Source organism: Mus caroli, unplaced genomic scaffold (assembly GCF_978045245.1).
Source record: "Mus caroli unplaced genomic scaffold, Mus_caroli_1 scaffold_16, whole genome shotgun sequence".
NCBI lineage: Eukaryota > Metazoa > Chordata > Mammalia > Rodentia > Muridae > Mus > Mus caroli.
Window position 1 is genome coordinate 44,876,378 of NW_028227271.1, and position 19,852 is coordinate 44,896,229.

The following is a 19,852-nucleotide window of genomic DNA, read 5'->3' on the forward strand; positions in this document are numbered from 1 at the left end:
TGCCAGAGACCTAGGATGAAGGAGGCTCCTAGGAATCAATGGGGTTGACTTTAGCTTAGACTCACAGCAGTGGTGATACGGAACCTGAAGGGGTTACCTCCTGCAGCCAGGAATGAACCCCAGTGGAGTGATAGGGACACCAACCTACCCACAAACTTTTGATCAAGATTTTGCCTGTCTATAAGAAATGCAGGGACAGTGATAGAACAGAGACTGAGGGAATGACCAACCAATAACCAGCCTAACTTGAGACCCATCCCCTGGGCAACCACCAATCCCTGACCCTATTATGCTTGCAGACAGAAGCCTAGCATAACTGTCCTGAGAGGCTCCACTAAGCAACTGGCTGAAACAGATGCAGAGACCCACAGTAAAACACTGAACAGAGCTTAGGGACTCTTACAGAAGAGTTGAGGGAAGGATTGGGGGTCCCAAAGGGGATAGGGATTCCACAGGAAGACTCAGAGAGTCAACAAACCTGGACCTTTGTGGGCTCTCAAAGACTGAACCACCAACCAAACAGCATACATGGGCTGGCCCTCCACAAATATGTAGCAGATGTGCAGTTCAGTTTTCATGTGTATCCCCCAACAACTGGAGAGGGAGCTATCCCTAAAGCTATTGCCTGTCTGTGGAATAAGTTCCCTTAACTCACTGCCTTGTCTGGCCTCAGTGTGAGAAGATATACCTAACCCTGCAGAGACTTGATATGCCAGGGTGCGGCCCAGAGGGGCCTTCACCCTCTCATAGAAGAGGATAGGGGCACGGGGAGGGACAGGGACTGTATGAGGGGGAAACCAAAGAGAGGGGGCAGTGATCATGATGTAAATTGAATAAAAAACATGGAGAAAAAAAAAACAAATAATGATAGGTTAAATAAATAAATACAGACCATCAGAAATGGGCTGGGAATGTAGCTCAATTACTAGAGTGCTTGACTAGCATGCATGAAAAAGTCCTGGGTTCAAACCCCACCATCTCACAAAACTGGGCACAGTAGTACACATTTGTCATCTCACACACTGCAAGTTCAAATGTCCTGGGCTACATTAGACTGTCTCAATTAAATTAAAAAGAAAATTAAAGACCATCATAAATAAGGTACCTTCATTTCTGACAAAAGTCACATTACAAAATAAACTACCGCCAGGCAGTGGTGGCGCACGCCTTTAATCCCTGCACTTGGGAGGCAGAGGCAGGTGGATTTCTGAGTTCGAGGCCAGACTGGTCTACAAAGTTCCAGGACAGCCAGAGCTACAGAGAGAAACCCTGTCTCAAAAAGAAACAAAACAAAACAAAACAAAAACAAACAAACAAAATAAATAAACTACCTTGCATTCTCCATATTAAGACTCATTTTACTCTTATCAGAAACATCTCCTCAGGAAGGAGTCTTCTAACCAGCCACCAAAACTATGCTCAGAGTGATTAAATGGCCCACAGTGACAGTAATAAAACAACAACTACTGCTCACTAAATGTCTGTGCTCTGTTCTAGACTTCAGAAATCAGAGGTAAAGTCATGTAGGTCTTGCTCACTGACTTTCTATGTCATAGAAAGACAAAGGCCTGGCACAGAGGTATGTTATACATTAAAAAAAAAAAAATCAACAGACATGTGGAGGGAAAGCAATCTAATGGAGTTCTCAGAAAGCAAGGGAAGGTACAGCAGGCAGAGCCATTTAAATCTCTCCACTGAAGATGGAAACAGGTTTTTCAAAGGCAGTAAACGGTGATGATGATAGGTATCATTATCAGTGTACCCTCATTCTTTCCACAACACTTTTATAACACGTGTGCTCTCATGACTGAAAAGTCTCCATCCAAATAGCTCACAGGCATTGAACTCACTCATTCTGAAAGTCTTCAGAAATGTTTTGGGAATTGGTCATTTTGTAGTACACACTATATTAATATTCCGTCTACAAGCAAACTTGCTAAAACCAGGATCCTTTTTCCCGTTAGGTAATGAATACTGACTCCTAATTAAACTTTCAGACCTATGGGAGACAGTAGTACCAATTTCTCACAAGACAAAGGGTGGCAATCTAAGAGCTTCTGTGAACTGTTAAAGGGACTTCCCAAGGAATTACTGGTAAATTAATCCAGGTATCTAAATGCAGAGTAAACTTTCCAAACATGAACTTCAAATTCAAAGGGGGGAGCAGAAAAGAGAGCTGTCTGTTCGAATGATAAGTACTTCAATGACTGAAGTAACATATTTTAAAAACAACCTCTCTGTGGCTTATTATATAAAAGTTCATAATCAGAAAGGCCATGGTAGCATTTGGCACAAGCTCCTAAGTGAGAGTACTATGTCTTCAGAAGTCTATGACAGAGCCTAGAGTTTCCCATCATCCAACCTGACTTACAACTCCATTTTAGATCATGAACACTTTACATATTACCTTAATGAGCTTAAAGCTAATCCTGTATGACATAAATTTTAGAGTAAGTCAAGGTCATGGAAAGTATCCCAAACTGCAGTAAACAGAACAACGTACTGGTGTTTTAGAAAGTGTGTGTCCCATCTTTCCAAGTTCTATTTAGGAATCTGGGTTTGCAACAACACAGTATCTGACAGCTCCATCAAGAGCTATGGATGCCCAACTGTTTTGATACAGATTAGCTAATCTGGTTCACTTAACAGTGGTGAAACTGGCAGATCAATGCCTTTATGATGAAACCAAGAACATAAGGTTCCAAGAGTAACTGTTTGTGACCAAGGATGGTACCTGAAGAAGTGGGAGAACTATGCCATTTCCAACCCCAGACTGCTGCAATTCCTACAGCGCTGGCTGCCTCGGTCCCTCCCCAACTGCTACTCATTCTTTATACCTCAGCACAAGCAACAATGCAATAATGCCATATCTTCAAGTCCAGAAAGTCATGTCAAAACTTTTCCCTCAAATTTCAGTCCTGCCCTCTGAGTCCCTGACTGCATGTCTCAAAAGCCTTTACGGATTGTGACTACTTTGGCCTTGCGTGACACTTGCAATCACAATGTGATTTGGTACCTCCAAAGGGAAAGCAGTCTTCTCTTTCGTGAAAGCCCAGGAGCACTGTAAGAAGCATCAGCATCTCTAAGTCCACCCACTCTGCATGCAGTAAAGGGTGAGGGTAACTGGGGGCTTACTACTTCATTACCCACTTTCAAATTTGATGCCACCAAAATGTATTTTCCTTTTTTGTTGTTGTTGTTTTGTTTTGTTTTGTTTTTGAGACAGGTTTCTCTGTGTAGCCATGGCTGTTTCTGGAACTCACTCTGTAGACCAGGCTGGCCTCAAACTCAGAAATCAGCCTGCTTCTGCCTCCCAAGTGCTGAGAATAAAGGTGTGTACCACCACTCCTGGCCAAAATGTATTTTCATATCAAAAATTATTCAGAAAACTAGAACTATAAGTCACAATAGCCAAAAACCACTGGAATTTTATAATTTGAGTGAGTTTATTATTTAGCTATAAACAACTAGTCTTAATCACAGTTATACAAAAGACTAGCCATTGAAAAGCAGGAAAAATATCTATATTTAATGCTCATAGTCGTGGCTTAAGTATTAGACAACATAAAATTTTATCTTCATCTGAATAGTGGCCTTTTGGAATTTTCCCACAGCCATAAGAATAAAAAACAAATAAAGAAACCAGAAGTGCAAGGCACCCTGTTACACAGGTATCCAAAGTCACTTCGGCAGGGAGTTTCCATGGCTCAGAGACAAAGGGTTTCTCAGAACCATTACTGCAATCTTATTGCTCACTTCTTACTCAACATGGCACTACTAAAGAGGATGTTGCTACCTTCCCACCTTAACTGCCTTATGTGTTGTTCCTGTGACAGCTGGAGTCAACAGAGGTAAGTTTGGCTTCTGAAACAACTGAAATGCCAACTTTATTTTTAAAGTTACTATAAATGCTTCCACATTATCTGATTCTAAAAATTTTGCAAGAGATGCATATTAGTTAAAGCTAGAGAATGAGTAACTAACCCTGGCCTGAGTTATAGCTTAATCAAATATGACAACAGAAACAAGCTGTACACACTCTTAACAGTTTAATGAAAATCTCCTCATTTGAGGGAGCTTACACTAAAACTCTTCACACAAAAATGCAAGCCAATCTAAAAGTCTTTTCATATGCTAATTAGCCTCGGTGCCTAGCTGGGAAAATATCTCTGATTCTTTGCTCCATGAGAGTGCTGATCAACATCTGCTTCAGTAAGGACAAGGAGAGATTAAGGGTAGAAAAGAATTTAGACTGTGCTTCCATTCCTAGATGACTGAGCTGTGAGCGCACTGTAAGGGAAGTGGGGTAAACTTACATGATTGATTGTAGACTGGACAGCCTTAACATAATGGCTTAGTTCTCGATCCATTTTAGCAAACTCAACCATGGCCTTGTCCATACTGTGCTCACTACTCACTTCAGCTGAAAGAGAAAAAGAAGCCACCATTATTGTCTTCTGCTTCAGGCACCACATCTGGAAAAAGTTCGAACATAATCATCCAAAGGCTAACTTGTAAAGTACTGCACTTTTCTTCAAAAGCCCTTCAACAATCAACTTTGTCTATTTGTCTGTCCCTCCCTTCCCAGAGCTTTCCAGGTGTCTGAGAGCAATTTCCAGGTATTTGCCTCTTTCATGTGACATCCTGCTCTTCTTTCCTCACCTCTGTTCTTCAGAGAATGAGACAAATTCCTATGGCTTTCCTAGGCTGTGGCATCTGACACACACACAAATCCATTGCATTGTTATTACAAGAGAATGAATGATTAAAAAACAAACAAAAAACAAAAATGAGCTGCAAAACTATGAAGTTCTGGTCTCTGGCCCCTTCTGCAGCACATCAAGAGACAGGCAGCAATCTTACTGCGTGCTCCATGATTCTTCCTTCTACTGTTTCCTCCTGCTCAGGCTATGCTGGTCTTCACTGTGTTTCTCAGCTCCTCCAGACATTCTCTGAGCTCTGGAGCCTTAACTGAGGCTGCCCATGAGTCACAAATGGCCAGCAGAGATTTTAAACTTTATTAATAAAAAGTGGCCAGGACAGACTAGAGAAGAAAAAAGAGATCCACCAGAAGCACTTAGTCACTGGATTCCACAGCATGTATTTCCACCACCAAAAGTCCCCGACCTCGGGCTGGAGAGATAGATGATTCAGACAATCAGAGTAACTTCAGCTCTTGTTGTAGATCTGAGCTCAGCTCATAACTGCTGGAAACTCCGGGGACTGGAAGACCCTCTCCTGGCTTCCTTGGGCATCTGCACTCACGTGCATGCAAACTCTCCCTCCCACCACACACCAAACTCCACATACATCCAATTAAAGATAAAATACATCTTTAAAAAACTGCCGGGGGCTGGAGAGATGGCTCAGCGGTTAAGAGCGCCGACTGCTCTTCCAAAGGTCCCGAGTTCAAATCCCAGCAACTACATGGTGGCTCACAACCATCCATAATGAAATCTGATGCCCTCTTCTGGAGTGTCTGAAGACAGCTACAGTGTACTTACATATAATAAATAAATAAATAAATAAATAAATAAATAAATAAATCTTTTAAAACAAAACTGCCCCATTTAGCCAGATCTGGTGGCAGAGGTAGATAACCCCAACACTCAGGTTAAGGAAAGAGGTAGAAATTTAAGGTCAGCATGGTGTACTTTACCTCATCTCAATACCCTCACCCAACACACACACACACACATACACACACACACACACACACACACACACACACAGTTTCACAAAACCCTCTCTACGATTTACCAGACTAAATCTGAACATCATTCAAGAACTGAGCTCAAATCCCATCTGTTCGGCAAGTATACCAACCTAGAAGTAACGATTTGCTTAATTTATCTTAGCACCTACATTTCCTATTTTGGCACCATAAATAATCATGCCTTTCTTATCCCCATCTTTCTCACTTCTTCATGGACAAGAATGGTGTATTAGTGTTCTGAGAGCCAACAACGAGTTGCAGAATTAATATTTTCCTAGGATCATTATTTTCTAAATCTGGGAGTGTCCTACATGATATTCTGGTGAATTAAAATAAAGAAAACATATGGTATATACTCATTTGTCTACTCTATTTTCACTGTGATTTTTTTTTTCATCAGAAAAAAAAAAAGAAGAACTACCAATACTAGGTAGGGTAGGAGGCAGAGTCACATAAAGATGCTAAAACCCTTCTGTGCAGGACCAGCATTAGAGAGGCTGGTGTAGTTGACAAAGAACGGGAAGTAATGGCCATGAGGAAACAGAAATACACGCACAGTGATACCAACAGCAGCAACGGTAGTGCATGCTTCATTAGGCACCAGCACCATGCACAGCATATTGTATTTATGGTACAGCTTACAGTACCATATCTGGCTGAGTGAGACCGGTGGTTGGTTACTTTGTTTTTTCAATACTAGGGATTAAATCCAGGGCCTTACACATACTAGGCAAGAATTTTATCACTGAGCTACATCCCCAGCCCCCTTAAATTTCCCTGACTGGTCTTGAATTCACTATGTAGTTCAAATGGGTCTTGAACTAGGGCTCTTCTTGCCTTGGCTTCCAACATAGCTGGTATTACAGGCTCATACCACAGACCAACCAGACATGGGAAGTTTTTACTGCTTTATATACAGAAGAAAGCTCAACTACCGTGTTCTAAGCAACAGTGGTACCAAGCAGAAGAATGAAACTTCCAAACTCTGACTTTCTAATGGCAAAACAAAGATGCTACTCTGTTGGACAACACGGAAAATGATCAAGACTCCAACTCCTTCACAAGGATTCAAGGCAATCTGTGAGCGCCAGCTGAGCTTCCAGTTTAGACCCTTAGAACTATACTTCTAAGTAGGCTACTGGGAATTTGACTTGGAGGCTTAAGGGACCTGCTCTGACAGGCTCTGTCTAAATTCCTGAAATAGAAGAAATGGAAAGATAGGGAATAAATGCTTCTTCCCCCAGGTTAGACATACACTAAGCTTTAACACAGAGAAAGCATCTTTTCCCATCCTCACATGTAGTTTAACGTGCTATGACAACAGTCACGTCACCGACTGAATGCTAGGAGAACATCAGCCAGGTCCAGATGCGGAAAGTCAAGGGTACATGAGTCTAAACACCAGCAACCAAGCACACAGACAGGAACTACTACAGACTTCCTGTCGGGTCACAAAGAGAGCTGTAGAGAAATGGTCGGGAACAAGAGTCCTACAGAAAAGCCTCCTAAGCAGCACTCATGATCAGAAATAACTTTTATTACACATATCTAATTGCTCTCCCCCAGGTAAACAAGGTCTGAGAGGAGTGGGAATATTGAAATTCCTTCAATATGTCATCTACAAATGTATTAGATCCAACCCTTTCTCTCAGTAATTGAATGAATCTACATGAACTTAATGAATATTGATTTCCAAGCCAATGCACACATGGAGAAGACCCACGGGAACATCTCAAGGCCCCTGGGAAACCTGTCACCTGGCACATTAATTAAGAAATTGTTCCAAGAAGTTAAAGTTAGTACAACAACTAGCTGAAATATGTCCCCCTACCTCCACCCCAGCAAACCAAGTCCAGAGGGCACAGATACTCCCTGCTTTGCACTGTAAAATTCTAGCTGTCTGTAAGCATGCCAGCATTAGGCTGTTCTACAAACCTACCCAACAATGCCAATCAGACCTACTTCTAACACTATGCAGAACCACTGTAGCCTGCACGACCTCATGTACATTATTAAGTGTGGCTTAGTCCAGAAAGAGCCACAGAACAACTCATCCCTTGAGGACAGTTTTTGTTTGTTTTTGTTTTTCTTACTCAGGGGCAAACTCCCAAAAAACAAAATAAAACAAAACAACCCCCCCCCAAGACAAAGAATAACAGAATCACTGGAAGAAGGCTTCATTTTAGATTGAAATACTCTCATGCTTACATAATTGCAGAAGTCTCTAACTGGATGAAGCTGGCCTGCTTATGGTTTTCCTAAAGGCAGACAAACCTATAATTATGCAATCTCAGCAGCCACGCTATTCATTAGACACGTCATCTGTTACTCAATGCTAAAATGCACCAACAGCACTAACTCTTACTATTCTCTGCTTTGAAGCACTGAAAAAGCATTGAAGGTAGATTAAGCAGAAATGGGTGACTTAGTGCTAGAATCAAACCCAACTTCAAACAAAATTTATAGGCTTTAATGAGAGGAAGATAATGGGCTGAGGCAGGAACAAATATGAATGTTTTAAGGCGAAACCGTAGCCACTGATGCCAGTTGTCCCGGTATAGAAGAGCATGGCAAAAGTAGAGACCGGTTTGAGAAAGGAGGGCAGGAGGCAAGTAAGCTGCTTTTATGGACATGGACTCTCAAGGAGGAATAACTTCCAACTTGTGGCTAAGAACTGTAGGTGACAAGCATGGCAATATTCTGTGTTTATGTAGCACAGTATGGGAGCATGAGATTTTTTTCCCCACTCAGATGCAGTACTGTCCAGGGTTGATTCATGCCTGTTTGTTCAGTATTTTCTAAGCCACTGGTTGAAAAGCAGAAGCAGGTAGGGGAAGCAGTTCTTATCATGGCATAGCCTTGTCCACCTGGTCATGATCAACAGAGCAACCCAACTGCCATTCCAGACGGGCAACAAGGTCAGTGAGGGAGGTACACTTCTGGACCTACTTATTCTAAACAGGGTCTTCCCTAACCACAGGGGTGCTGTGCCTGCAGCCCATGGAATAAACTTCCCTGAGGTCCAGCTCTGGGGTTTGGGAAATAGAGCTGAAAGTCACTCACAGTCTCTAGGCCTTTACTAGCCCAGCCTTCACTAAAACATCAAAATGTAGGCTTGCACTCTCCTTGTCTCTCCAAGCAAAGCACATACAAAGACCTTGAACTTCACTACACCTCACATGCGTTTCTGAGGTGCCCTTGTTGAAAGCTCCCTATGATCTCAGATATAAGGTCCCCTCTCTAACATCTCTCTACTGTCCAGAAGAGGACCTAGTATTCCAGCCCTTATCAACCCATAAAATCTCTTTACTTTTACAAGCAGGACATGTGTGCACACACACACTAGTGAGACACACCCTCAAGACAAATGTCACCTACTTATTCTTCCCACCTGCATATCTAATCAGCTGCACGGCTTTGTCCAGGGTCAAGCTGCTTTCTAAAGTTTTGTTCTAAACAAACAACAAGAAAACTGTGGGATCAGGTTAATTTTTCTATTCTACAAAGCCACACACAAGCATGTCTGAACAGAAACAACCAATTACATGGAGTTGATTAAATTCAGCAGCATGTATTTTATTAGTGACTTACCAAGCTAAGACAAAGCAGACATTTAGTGTTGCTAAGGATTGCTGACTGTGAGTCAACATGACTCACACACTTAGAAGAATCTGATAAACACTAAATGTCATTAAATACACAGACCATTTTGGCAAGAAGGAGGGTGGCAAGGGTTGCCTGACTTTAGTTTAAATTTCTTAAAACTAAATGGCACACACAGCCAGAAAATTTTATTTTCTAAAGACTGGGAATAAGTATTTCCAGATCTCTTTATATGAGAACTTGATTCATCCATATTTTCTGTAAAAGACTTTACTTTGTTTTTTTTTTTTTTGGAGAAATACAAACAGATGACAGTATAAACAATATTCTCAACTTCTCTGTGTCAAAATCAAACCAAAACCTGAATTCTCTGTAAACTCAGATCCAATTACCTACATCTAGTGACATCTATCTGTGTGTCTCCTGACAGACAGATATTAAGCAATCTACACTCATCAGGAGTTGAATTTAATGACTTACTCAGTGCTTGAGCAATCTTTAATAGAAACTTGGTTACTTCTCACTACACCGAACTTCAAAGTTGTAATTATTCCTCCACACAGATATTAGTGTGGTAAAATTAAAACTGAATCCCCATGTTATAGCCTCCCACTAGAAGTAAGTGTGCAGTATCAGGTGTATGATATAACCAGTCAGCAGCTGGTTTCTTCCCAAAGTCCAGGAGAAATCTTGGAGGACTTTCCACCTTCCTGCCATCTGCCTCCCCACAAACACATAATAACCCAGCCGTGGGAACTGCACACCACATAACTGAAGGGGCAGTCTGCTTCATTACTTTCTTGTGGGATCTTCTGTGCAGTCTTTGGAAAGACTGTTTCCACACCTCTATAATGGGTATCAGAATAGTACTGAAGGCTGGAGAGATTGCTGAGCGGTTAAGAACACTTGTGATTCTTGCAGGGGACCAGGGTTCGATTCCTACCACCCATATGACAACTCAGAAGAGCCTATAACGCCTGATCAAGGAGATCTGATGCCCTCGTTGGCCTCCATCAGCACCAGGAATGCGTGTAGTATACACTCATTCATGCAGGCAAATACTCATACCCATAAAAATAAAATGCAAACCTCTTAAAACAAGAAAATGATAAAGAATAGTACCAAATTCATAAAGTTGTTATCATGTAGGTACAGTGCTCAAAGAAGAGCCTGGCTTGGCATGAGCACTAACCAGCTATATTTGTAACTAAATCCATTACAGAGTAGATAGCTCATCTGCAAATATAATTAGTCCAAATCCTAGAACCATTTTGCCCTCCGAACTAAAAAGTTTCAAGTATATATTAACTTACAAAGCAGCAAGCTGAACCCACAGACTGCAGACCTCAATGAGAAGGCCTGCAGACACTCCTTCCCAAGTTCAGAAACTCCTTCACCTGCCAATGGTTACTGAGCACTTACTACCCATCAGGCCGGGGAAATGCCTTAATGCAAGAACAGAACTACCACACAAGGCAAAGAGCCTTAGCAGAAGGCCATGGCTGTTCACCACACTGGGGTGGAGGCTAAACAAATGGTCTCAGGGCTCCCCTGAAACTGACTGATTCAGGGTTGTCCTAGTCAAAGGAAACCCTGATGGTGAACAAAGAAAGCCATGGATGGAAAAAATGAACAACCTTGAATGGGTACTATGTATGAGGACCTGTGGACACACTACCTCTGCTCCAACAGAATTTGGGCACTATTAAGCATACAATAAAGATAAGGAAATTAACTCCCGGAGAGGTGAAATCATCTGACAGGTCATGGAGTTAATAAATGTAAAGTTATGACTTGAAGTCAGCAGCAGGCACAAAGCACAGTGTATGAACAGCCACAGACATAGACAAACACATTCGATGCAGAAGCCATGGAGTAATGAGTTTGCTGTTCCTTGTCTAAAGGCTTTGGCTGCATTGCCTTCCCATAAGAGGAGAGGACACAGGGGAAGAGACTAGTCACTGTGCTCCCCTCAGACTTGGCGTCCCTTCACTCTACAGACAGCTACCTTTGTGAGACATCTGCTGGCACTCCATAAACTACCGTGGCAAAGGTGTCACAAAAATCACAGAAATGAATGCTGCCAGTTACTAAAGCACCATAGGCTTTTCTCATCTTAAAACACACCCTTAGACTCTCTTGGTTCCCTCGAGTTTGAGGGTCAGGTCTTTGATTTGACTCAAACACATTCCCCACATCCCAACCATCAATTCCTACTAGACTGGGAAAAAGTTGTGAGTTCAAGGCAGGAAGCAATATTCACAGCAGCACTTCCCAACTAACAACGTTTCTGTCTGTGCCTAGTCTTATCTATACTGTGAGACTTACAGACCCAGGGAAGACGTTTAAGGAACAGAGTTTGGCTTTGATTCTGGTCCAACACTAAAGCTCCTGCATGAATTTCTGGCAAGAAAGACGAAAAGGAATCTCTTCTGAAAAAGTCTACAGTGGTTCCTGAGAAACTTAAAGAGGATTCTGGTGAATTATCCAACCCGATACCTCAAACACAGAAGACCTGGGAAAACTGAAGGCTATTTTTCTCTATTAATCATACTTTCTAATATTCTCAATATAAATTTATCTCACTTAAGCTAGTAAATGCTGAGTCATGTGGCTTACCCACATATTTAAAAGCAATGTTTAAAAAGCATATGGCTGAAAACTGAGATGATACACTACTGTGGTGTCTACAGCCCGCAAAGCTCTCTGCCTAGAGTCAACACTGCTATTGGGTTCCTGGCTGTAATCTCTTAGAGCTATTCTGTGTATTTCATGCCACCTTCTAAAGATGACTACAGACACATCAAAATAGTAAAAAACAGAATGGAAACAAGGACTCAAAGTATGATGTGTTAGGAAAAATGACTCCCATGTCTCCCAGTGTTCTTTAGCGGCCTTGTCTTCATGTACAGGAACACAGAGACTGAGAACACGCCTCTTTTAACTCCAGGAGAGCTACTCTACAGTACCAACATAAAAGCAAGCAAAACCAAGTTCCACAAAAAAGCAAGAATAGCGGTGCTAGGCAAGGAACACGAGTTAAGTAATTGAGCTAAGCAAGTTCAGTAGTAATGAAGTTTCCACTCAGTCATCCAACAGTGGTTATTACCAAGCACGGACTCCATGCCTAGCATCTGCTGTATCCTGAAGAGCGATCAACAGGGCAGTGCTGTATCTTATTACAAAGAGCGTTGACAAATTTTTACCCCATTCAGAATGTCCTCAAGAGCACTGACACAACCACTAGGACTCTGTCTGACTCGGTGTGATGAGAAAGTCACAGCTTAGCTACTCTGATTATTGGAATCCTCCCAGAAGAGTCTAGGTTAGCACCAGGCAAAGATAACTATAAATCTGAACTCTCTACACATTAAATGATTTACACCTCAAGCCTATATATACAGTGATTTTATTCTTGCTCAATGTGGTTCAAATTTGCTTCCAATGTAATAGCCCTAAATCAGCAATAAATCAGTTATCCAGGACTGTTTGTCTTCCCTTCTTTAAAAACCTCGTATCAAAGAAATAATGAATATAGACACTTAAGTCTACTAAAAACTTGTCAGGGAATTTGCTGTTAAGTGAAACACATTCCTATAATAATATGATCACCTACTATGGTGTCTAGTTTGGGGAAACAATTAAAATCAAATCTAAAATAAGAACTAAAGAATTATTAATATTTACTAAGCAAGTGATTCTGACCTCCAAGGTACCAATTATAACACTGAGCAGTATTTATAAAACGGGAGGATGTAGTATATCACAGCGCACACACAAGCACCCAGCTACAACAGCAAACAGAACAAGAACAACTTCTTTCTTTTCTTTTCTTTCCTTTCCTTTCCTTTCCTTTCCTTTCCTTTCCTTTCCTTTCCTTTCCTTTCCTTTCCTTTCCTTTCCTTTCCTTTCCTTTCCTTTCCTTTTCTTTTTCTTCTTTCTTTCTTTCTTTCTTTCTTTCTTTCTTTCTTTCTTTCTTTCTTTCTTTCTTTCTTTCTTTCTGGACTTAGACCTTTACTGTAGAAAGGCAGGGAGAAAGGAGAGAAGGTAGAAAAAGAGAAGAGCAATTTCAAGACTTAAATCTTGTCACTGTGGCTGCTACTCCCATCTCTAACTGAAGCTGCTTCTGTCTTGATTATTTTTTCCAGTTACTGTTATATTTCCGGTGTGATCTACTTTGCCAATATCTTTTCTCTCTAATCCTTTTTCCAACTAATCAATTCTCTTTCTTTGATGTTTATCAAAAATCTGCTACAATACTCTTACATTTTTACCGATGGGTGAGCAGGTTATTCTCTGGTCTGAAGCAACCAAATTAAAAAAAAAAAAGTACAAAAAAGTTGTGAAGGTGTATAAGACACTGATCGTGTGCAAAGAAAAAGGGACGAGGGTGGCTAGAAGCCTTTGATGAACGCTAGTAGACCTTAGTCTCTTGAGGAAGCTTCCAGGCTGCAGGAATAGGAAACCAACCAAAGTTTTTTGTATAAAGTGTGGATTATAAAATCCTCAGGGTATGCAAAGGACCCACTGCAGGTCCAGTACTACCTGATGGAGGTATAATATAAGGCTACAATACAATAAGGAGGTACGGCATCAGGATAACCAGTATTGGCAGAAGCACCAACAGAAGAGAGTCCAGAAGCAGAGACACACATCCATGGACAACTGACCTAGCAGAGGTACCAAGCCGAGTCACCCGAGGGAAACTTCTGCAAGTGGTGCTGGGACCACGGGCTACTAAAAGGAAGAGAGAAACAGAAGAGGAGTGGGGAGAAAAGGGGGCAAAGGGCAAAGAAGAAAAGAGGGGTACAGAGGACAGAAAGGGAAAAAAATGAAACAGATGCACACCTTACACAAAGTGCAAAACATAAAACTTTCAGAAAAAACATATAGAAGAAAACCTTTAGATTCAGATATGGTACCCAAAGCACCATTCAGATGAGAACAAATTGGTAAACTGCATGTCATCAAAATAAAATAGCATGTCTTTAAAATAATCTGTTGAGAATACAGACTGGAAGAATCTTCTCCAGAAATTATACATCTCTTGAAGAATCTATACTCAGAATACCCAATATCTTTAAAGTGCAATAAAGAAAAAAGACAGTCCAATAACAACTAGGGACAAAACACAATAGCAACACCACCAGAGATGAATGTCAATGAAGCACATGAAAGGATCTCCAGTTTTATTAAAAACTAGACAAATATGTCAAAAGCAGAACAGCAAGCCACCGCTCACTAGCCTCTGAGGTGGCTAGTCCTCTGAGGTCTGCCTGGCCCTGGCTTTGCAGAGGGAGCAAGAATTACAGCTCTACTCTGTTCCACAAAGCCATCACTAACTCCTAGGCAATGATCCTATTAAAAAAGCACATTTACTATAATTTATGCTTATCACAATGACTCCCAGACTTTAGAGGACACTGTCTCAGTGTCCTCAGTGTGTTTTTTGACAAGCTTTCTACTGGATTTTGAAAGTCTTACTAAGTACAATAAACTGTCCTCACTCTCAGGATCCTCCAGCCTTGGCCTCCTGTGTGGTGGAATTACAGATGTACATGTCTGACACTCACCATTGCAATTTTTATGTAAAATGGGGAAACATTCTCTTTTAATGAATAATAATTTATATTATTAATATATAATAAATATAAATCTATAATATCAGTATATTTATTATTAACAAATAATGATTTGTTAATAAAACAAATATCATCACTCCCTCCCGCCAAAAAAAAGCAAACAAAGAAATAAAGATATAAACAAAAGCCAGCAGTTAAGAGTCTCGTGTCAGCTCGCTGGTGCATGGCTGCTTTCCAGCTCCTGTCTTCTGTAATTCAGGGGTTCTGAGGACTAGCAGCACAGGAGCTCAGCACAGAAACCTGCCTATGAAATTGTTAGAAACAACAGTCACAGAGTCCTAGACCAGAGACTGACGGCAAGCCTGGGGTACAGTCAAAGACAGATATAGACAAGTCCTATTGGCAGTCTGTCCTAAGGCAGAGGAAGATGTGAGGGCCGTTGTTCTAATATGGGATTTAGAGTTGGAGTCATACTGCCTTTTGTCTGAGATTCTTTTCTTAATAGAATCTCAGACAAAAAGAAAAGAAAACCATTGTTTTCAACAAACCTAGAACTCAATCAGCGGTTTCTCTATTTTTGTGCTCCTAAATTATTTTAGGCCTTTATTAAACTAGAAAACTAAAACTGGGTGTGAAAACCCATAAATAATGCATTCTACAAAAGTGTTTGTTTAAAATAAGCTTTGCTCCTAAATACCCTAGCCATTCACTCATATCTATTTTTGAAACTGCACCCAGCATTCTTCTAAAGTCTCTAGATTTGCTTCTAGTTTTAGCTACAAATTGTCACTTTCCAGTGAACATCTGTGAGGCTTTTAATTAGCCTCCCACAAATGGATACATTAAAAAAAAAAATCTAGTTAATTTCTGAAGCTTTTCATAAAGATAGTATAAAGACAAAGAGAATGAGGAAACACAGGAGGCTAAATCAGGACATCTGGGCCTGTCAGTGATGTGTGCTGAGACTGTGGGTTAAACACTGACTCTTTCTGGGGCTCAGTCCCCTCATTTAAAAAGAAGGAATTGAAATAAATGGCCTAAAAAGTCCATTTCAAGCTGAGGTACTGAAAAAGCTGCAATCTTACTCTAATGTTCTATAACTGTTGCACTTCTACATTGAAGAGCTATTATAAAATTGTTTTCTTTAAGTATTTATCTATACTTTAAATTTTAAAAATTAGAACTAGAAAGATGGCTCACTGGTTAAGAACATTGACTGCTCTTCCAAAGACCCAGGGTTCAAATCCCATCAACCACATGGTGGCTCCCAACCATCTGTAATGGAATCTGATGCCCTCTTCTGGTGTGTCTGAAGAGAGTGACAGTGTACTCACATACATAAAATAAATAAGTTAAAAAAAAAAACAAAGTGAATTATAATTCAATTATAAATTATTGAATTATAATTTAAGGGTTGGTAAGATGGCTCAGCAGGTAAGAGCACTGACTGGTCTTCCGAATGTCCTGAGTTCAAATCCCAGCAACCACATAGTGGCTTCACAACCACCCATAATGAGATCTGATGCCCTCTGGTGTGTCTGAAGACAACTACTTTGTACTTATGTATAATAATAAATAAATCTTTGAGCCAGAGTGAGCAGGGCCCACCAGAACGAGCAGAGGGCCTAAAAACTCAATTCCCAACAACCACATGAAGGCTCACAACCATCTGTACAGCTACAGTGTACTCATATACATAAAATAAATAATCTTTAAAATGAAAAAGCAAAAAGCATTTAGCACAGAACCCAGGATAGAGTAAACAGTAAGCATCAGCTAGCTTACTAATATTACCAAAGGACAGTATTGATCTTTTAACCAGACTGTTACTAGAAGTGATCTGCAATTCAATTTAGTAAACTACTTTTGGCCAGTTACATACCCAAAGTCAGAGGATAGAGTTCTTAAATGTCAGAATTACTTAGGATGCTTGTTTCAAACACATATTACTGAGCTCTATTTAAAATAAATATCCCAAATGCTGCTAAAGCCACAGTCAGAGGCATTTTTCTATAGCAATTTCAAAGAGAATATCTCCCCTCAAGAATGTTCAACATTCTTAGTCATCAGGGAAATGCAAATCAAAACAACCTTGAGGTTCTACCTTACACAAAACAGAATGGGTAAGATCAAAAACTCAAGTGACAACACATACTGGCAAGGATATGAAGAAAGAGGAACACTCCTCCATTGCTGGTGGGATTGCAAACTGGTACAGCCACTCTGGAAATCAATCTGGAATTTCCTCAGAAAACTGGAAATAGCTTTACCTTAAGATCCAGCTATACCACTCCTGGGCATATCCCCCAAAAGATGCCCTACCATACCACAGGGACACATGCTCTACTATGTTCATAGCAGCCTCATTTGTAATAGTCAGAAGCTGGAAACAACCCAGATGTCCCTCAACCGAAGAATGGATACCGAAAATGTGGTTCATTTACATAACGTAATATTACTCAGCTATTAAAAACAAGGACATCATAAATTTTGCAGGCAAATGGATAGAACTAGAAAATATCATCCTGAGTGAGGTAACTCAGACCTAAAAGGACACATGTGGTATGTACTCACTGATAAGTGGATATTAGCCAAAAAGTTCAGACTACCCATGACACAACTCACTGACCATAGGAACCATAACAAGAAGGCAGGCCCAAGTGTGGATCCCTCCATCCCTCTTAGAAAGGGGACAACATAATCGTGGAAAGCAGAGGAGAAGGGGAGGGAAAAGGGGTAGCAGGATCAGGAATGGAGGCAGGGGGAGACAGGAGAGAAGCCCAGAGGGCCAGGAGAATGCATAGAAATATGCAACAGTATAGGGTGTGGGGAACCCCGAAGAAGTCCCAGACATCAGGAATGTGAGAGGCTCCCAACACCCAATGGGGATGACCTTAGCCAAAATGCCCAATAGTGGGGAGATGAAACCTAAAGAGACCATCTCTAGTAGACAGACATGGCCCCTATTTGAGGCATGGGGCCACCCACCCATCTTCAAAATTTTTGACCCAGAACTATTTCTGTCTAAAGGAAATGCAGGTGCAAAAATGGAGCAGAGAATGAGCGAAAGGCCTTCCAGAGACTGCCCTAACTTGGGATCCATCCCATGTGCAGGCACCAAACCCCAACACTATTGCTGATGCCAAGATGTGCTTGCAGACAGGAACCTAGCATGGCTGTCCTCTGAGAGGCTCTACTAGCAGCTGACTGAGGTTGATGCAGATACTTATAGCCAATCGTTAGACTGGGGTCAAGGACTCCTATGGAAGAGTTAGGGGAAGGACTGAAGGAGCTGAAAGGGATTGCAACCTCATAGGAAGAACAACTTCCTCAAAGGAAGGTTAACTAACCCAGACCCCTGGGAGCTCCAAGAAACTAAGTCACCAACCATAGAGCTGGTTCGTGGTCCTTGGCACATATGTACCTTGTCTGGCCTCAGTGGGAAAGGATGCACTTAATCCTATAGAAACTTAATGCCCTAGGGAAAGGGGATGCTAGTGGGTTGAGGTGGGAATGGGTGGGTGGGTAGAGGAATACCCTCTCAGAAGCAAAGAGGAGGGGGTTGGGTGAAGAACTCGTGGAGGGGGGACCAAAAAGGGAGGCAACATTTGGAATGTAAATAAATAAAATAATAAGAATAAGAATAAGAATAAGAATAATAAGAAGAAGAACTTTAAAAACCCTCTAAGTCTTTGTTCTTCTCACTTGAGAGGTCACTGTAACTTCCACAGTGTTGGCCGTGTGGGCCAAGTACCATGCTTATCTTACGCAGCCCTTAAGTCTGGATTCTAGCTTTCAACACTAGAGCCATTCCACTTGTCAGAATCACATCCCAACACAATGGCATAACTCTTTTACTTTGTGTTGGCGAAGCCTGAGCACCTCTAATCGATTGCTAAAGGTTCCTACCTAACATAAGGGCTAATCCTGATCTCTAAAAAACAGAAAGTTCGCCGGGCGTGGTGGCGCACGCCTTTAATCCCAGCACTTGGGAGGCAGAGGCAGGCGGATTTCTGAGTTCGAGGCCAACCTGGTCTACAGAGTGAGTTCCAGGACAGCCAGGGCTACACAGAGAAACCCTGTCTCGAAAAACCAAAAAACAAAACAACAACAACAAAAAAACCCCAGAAACTTCTTTATGCTCATCGCTGACCTGGGAAGGGGACTATAGCCTCATTAGCAGGCCTAGCCTCAGCTTTATACCCATGACCCTGCTACTGGAAAACAGCAGGACTTAAGCATATGTACTATCAAAAAGAGACTACAATGTCCAAACACAGAGAGATTTTACCCATGAAGAACTTCAGTTAATTTTTGAGTCACAGCAGTTGTTTGGTCCACAACATTGATATGTCAGCTGGTCTTCAGTATACATGGGAATCCCAAAGAAGCAGGCTCCAATGCCAGTGAAGGAATGGACGTGCTAGGAAGGGCAAAAGCCAGCAGACAAAAAGCAAGTTTCCTTCTGAGTGTCCTTTATATAGGCTGCCAGCAGGTGTGGCTCAGATTAAAAATATATTTTCCCCTCTCAAAAGATCTCAATTAAAGGTGAATCCTTCAACCTTCAAGATCCACTGGTGTGTCCTTGAGCTTCTAGTCACTTAAAAAATATCCCTCACAGGTGTGCCTGGCCCTGAGTTTTAATTAATTCCGGATGTAGTTAAATTGACGACTAAGACTAGCCATCACAGTGCCTATAAAGCATGAAGAACAACAGGATAGCAACAATCAGGACTGAGAAGCTCCTTGGAGAGACTTGACTATGGCAAAAGCTTTAAATCATCTTATAAATGTCTGAGGCTAAGGATAGCTCAGTACTTGCCTAATGTGGGAGAGACCCAGGGTTTGATCACCAGCACTGCCAAACCAGAAAGAAACCAAAGATACAAAAATCATAAAACCATACGACAAGCCTGCCTGAAAGGAAAAGAACTGACCTACATAACCACGG

General features: G+C 41.3%; 1 protein-coding gene across 3 annotated transcripts in view; it reads right to left on the bottom strand.

Moving 5' to 3' along the window:
• The window catches only part of Nsmce2 (NSE2 SUMO ligase component of SMC5/6 complex), a 223,548-nt gene that overhangs the window by 173,440 nt on the left and 30,256 nt on the right, over window positions 1-19,852 (bottom strand). For all 3 annotated transcript variants that reach the window (XM_021182762.2, XM_029469824.2, XM_029469825.2), the window contains exon 3: window positions 4,317-4,423. In XM_021182762.2, the coding sequence (XP_021038421.1) occupies window positions 4,317-4,423 (107 nt within the window). The remainder of the gene's footprint in view (window positions 1-4,316; window positions 4,424-19,852) is intronic.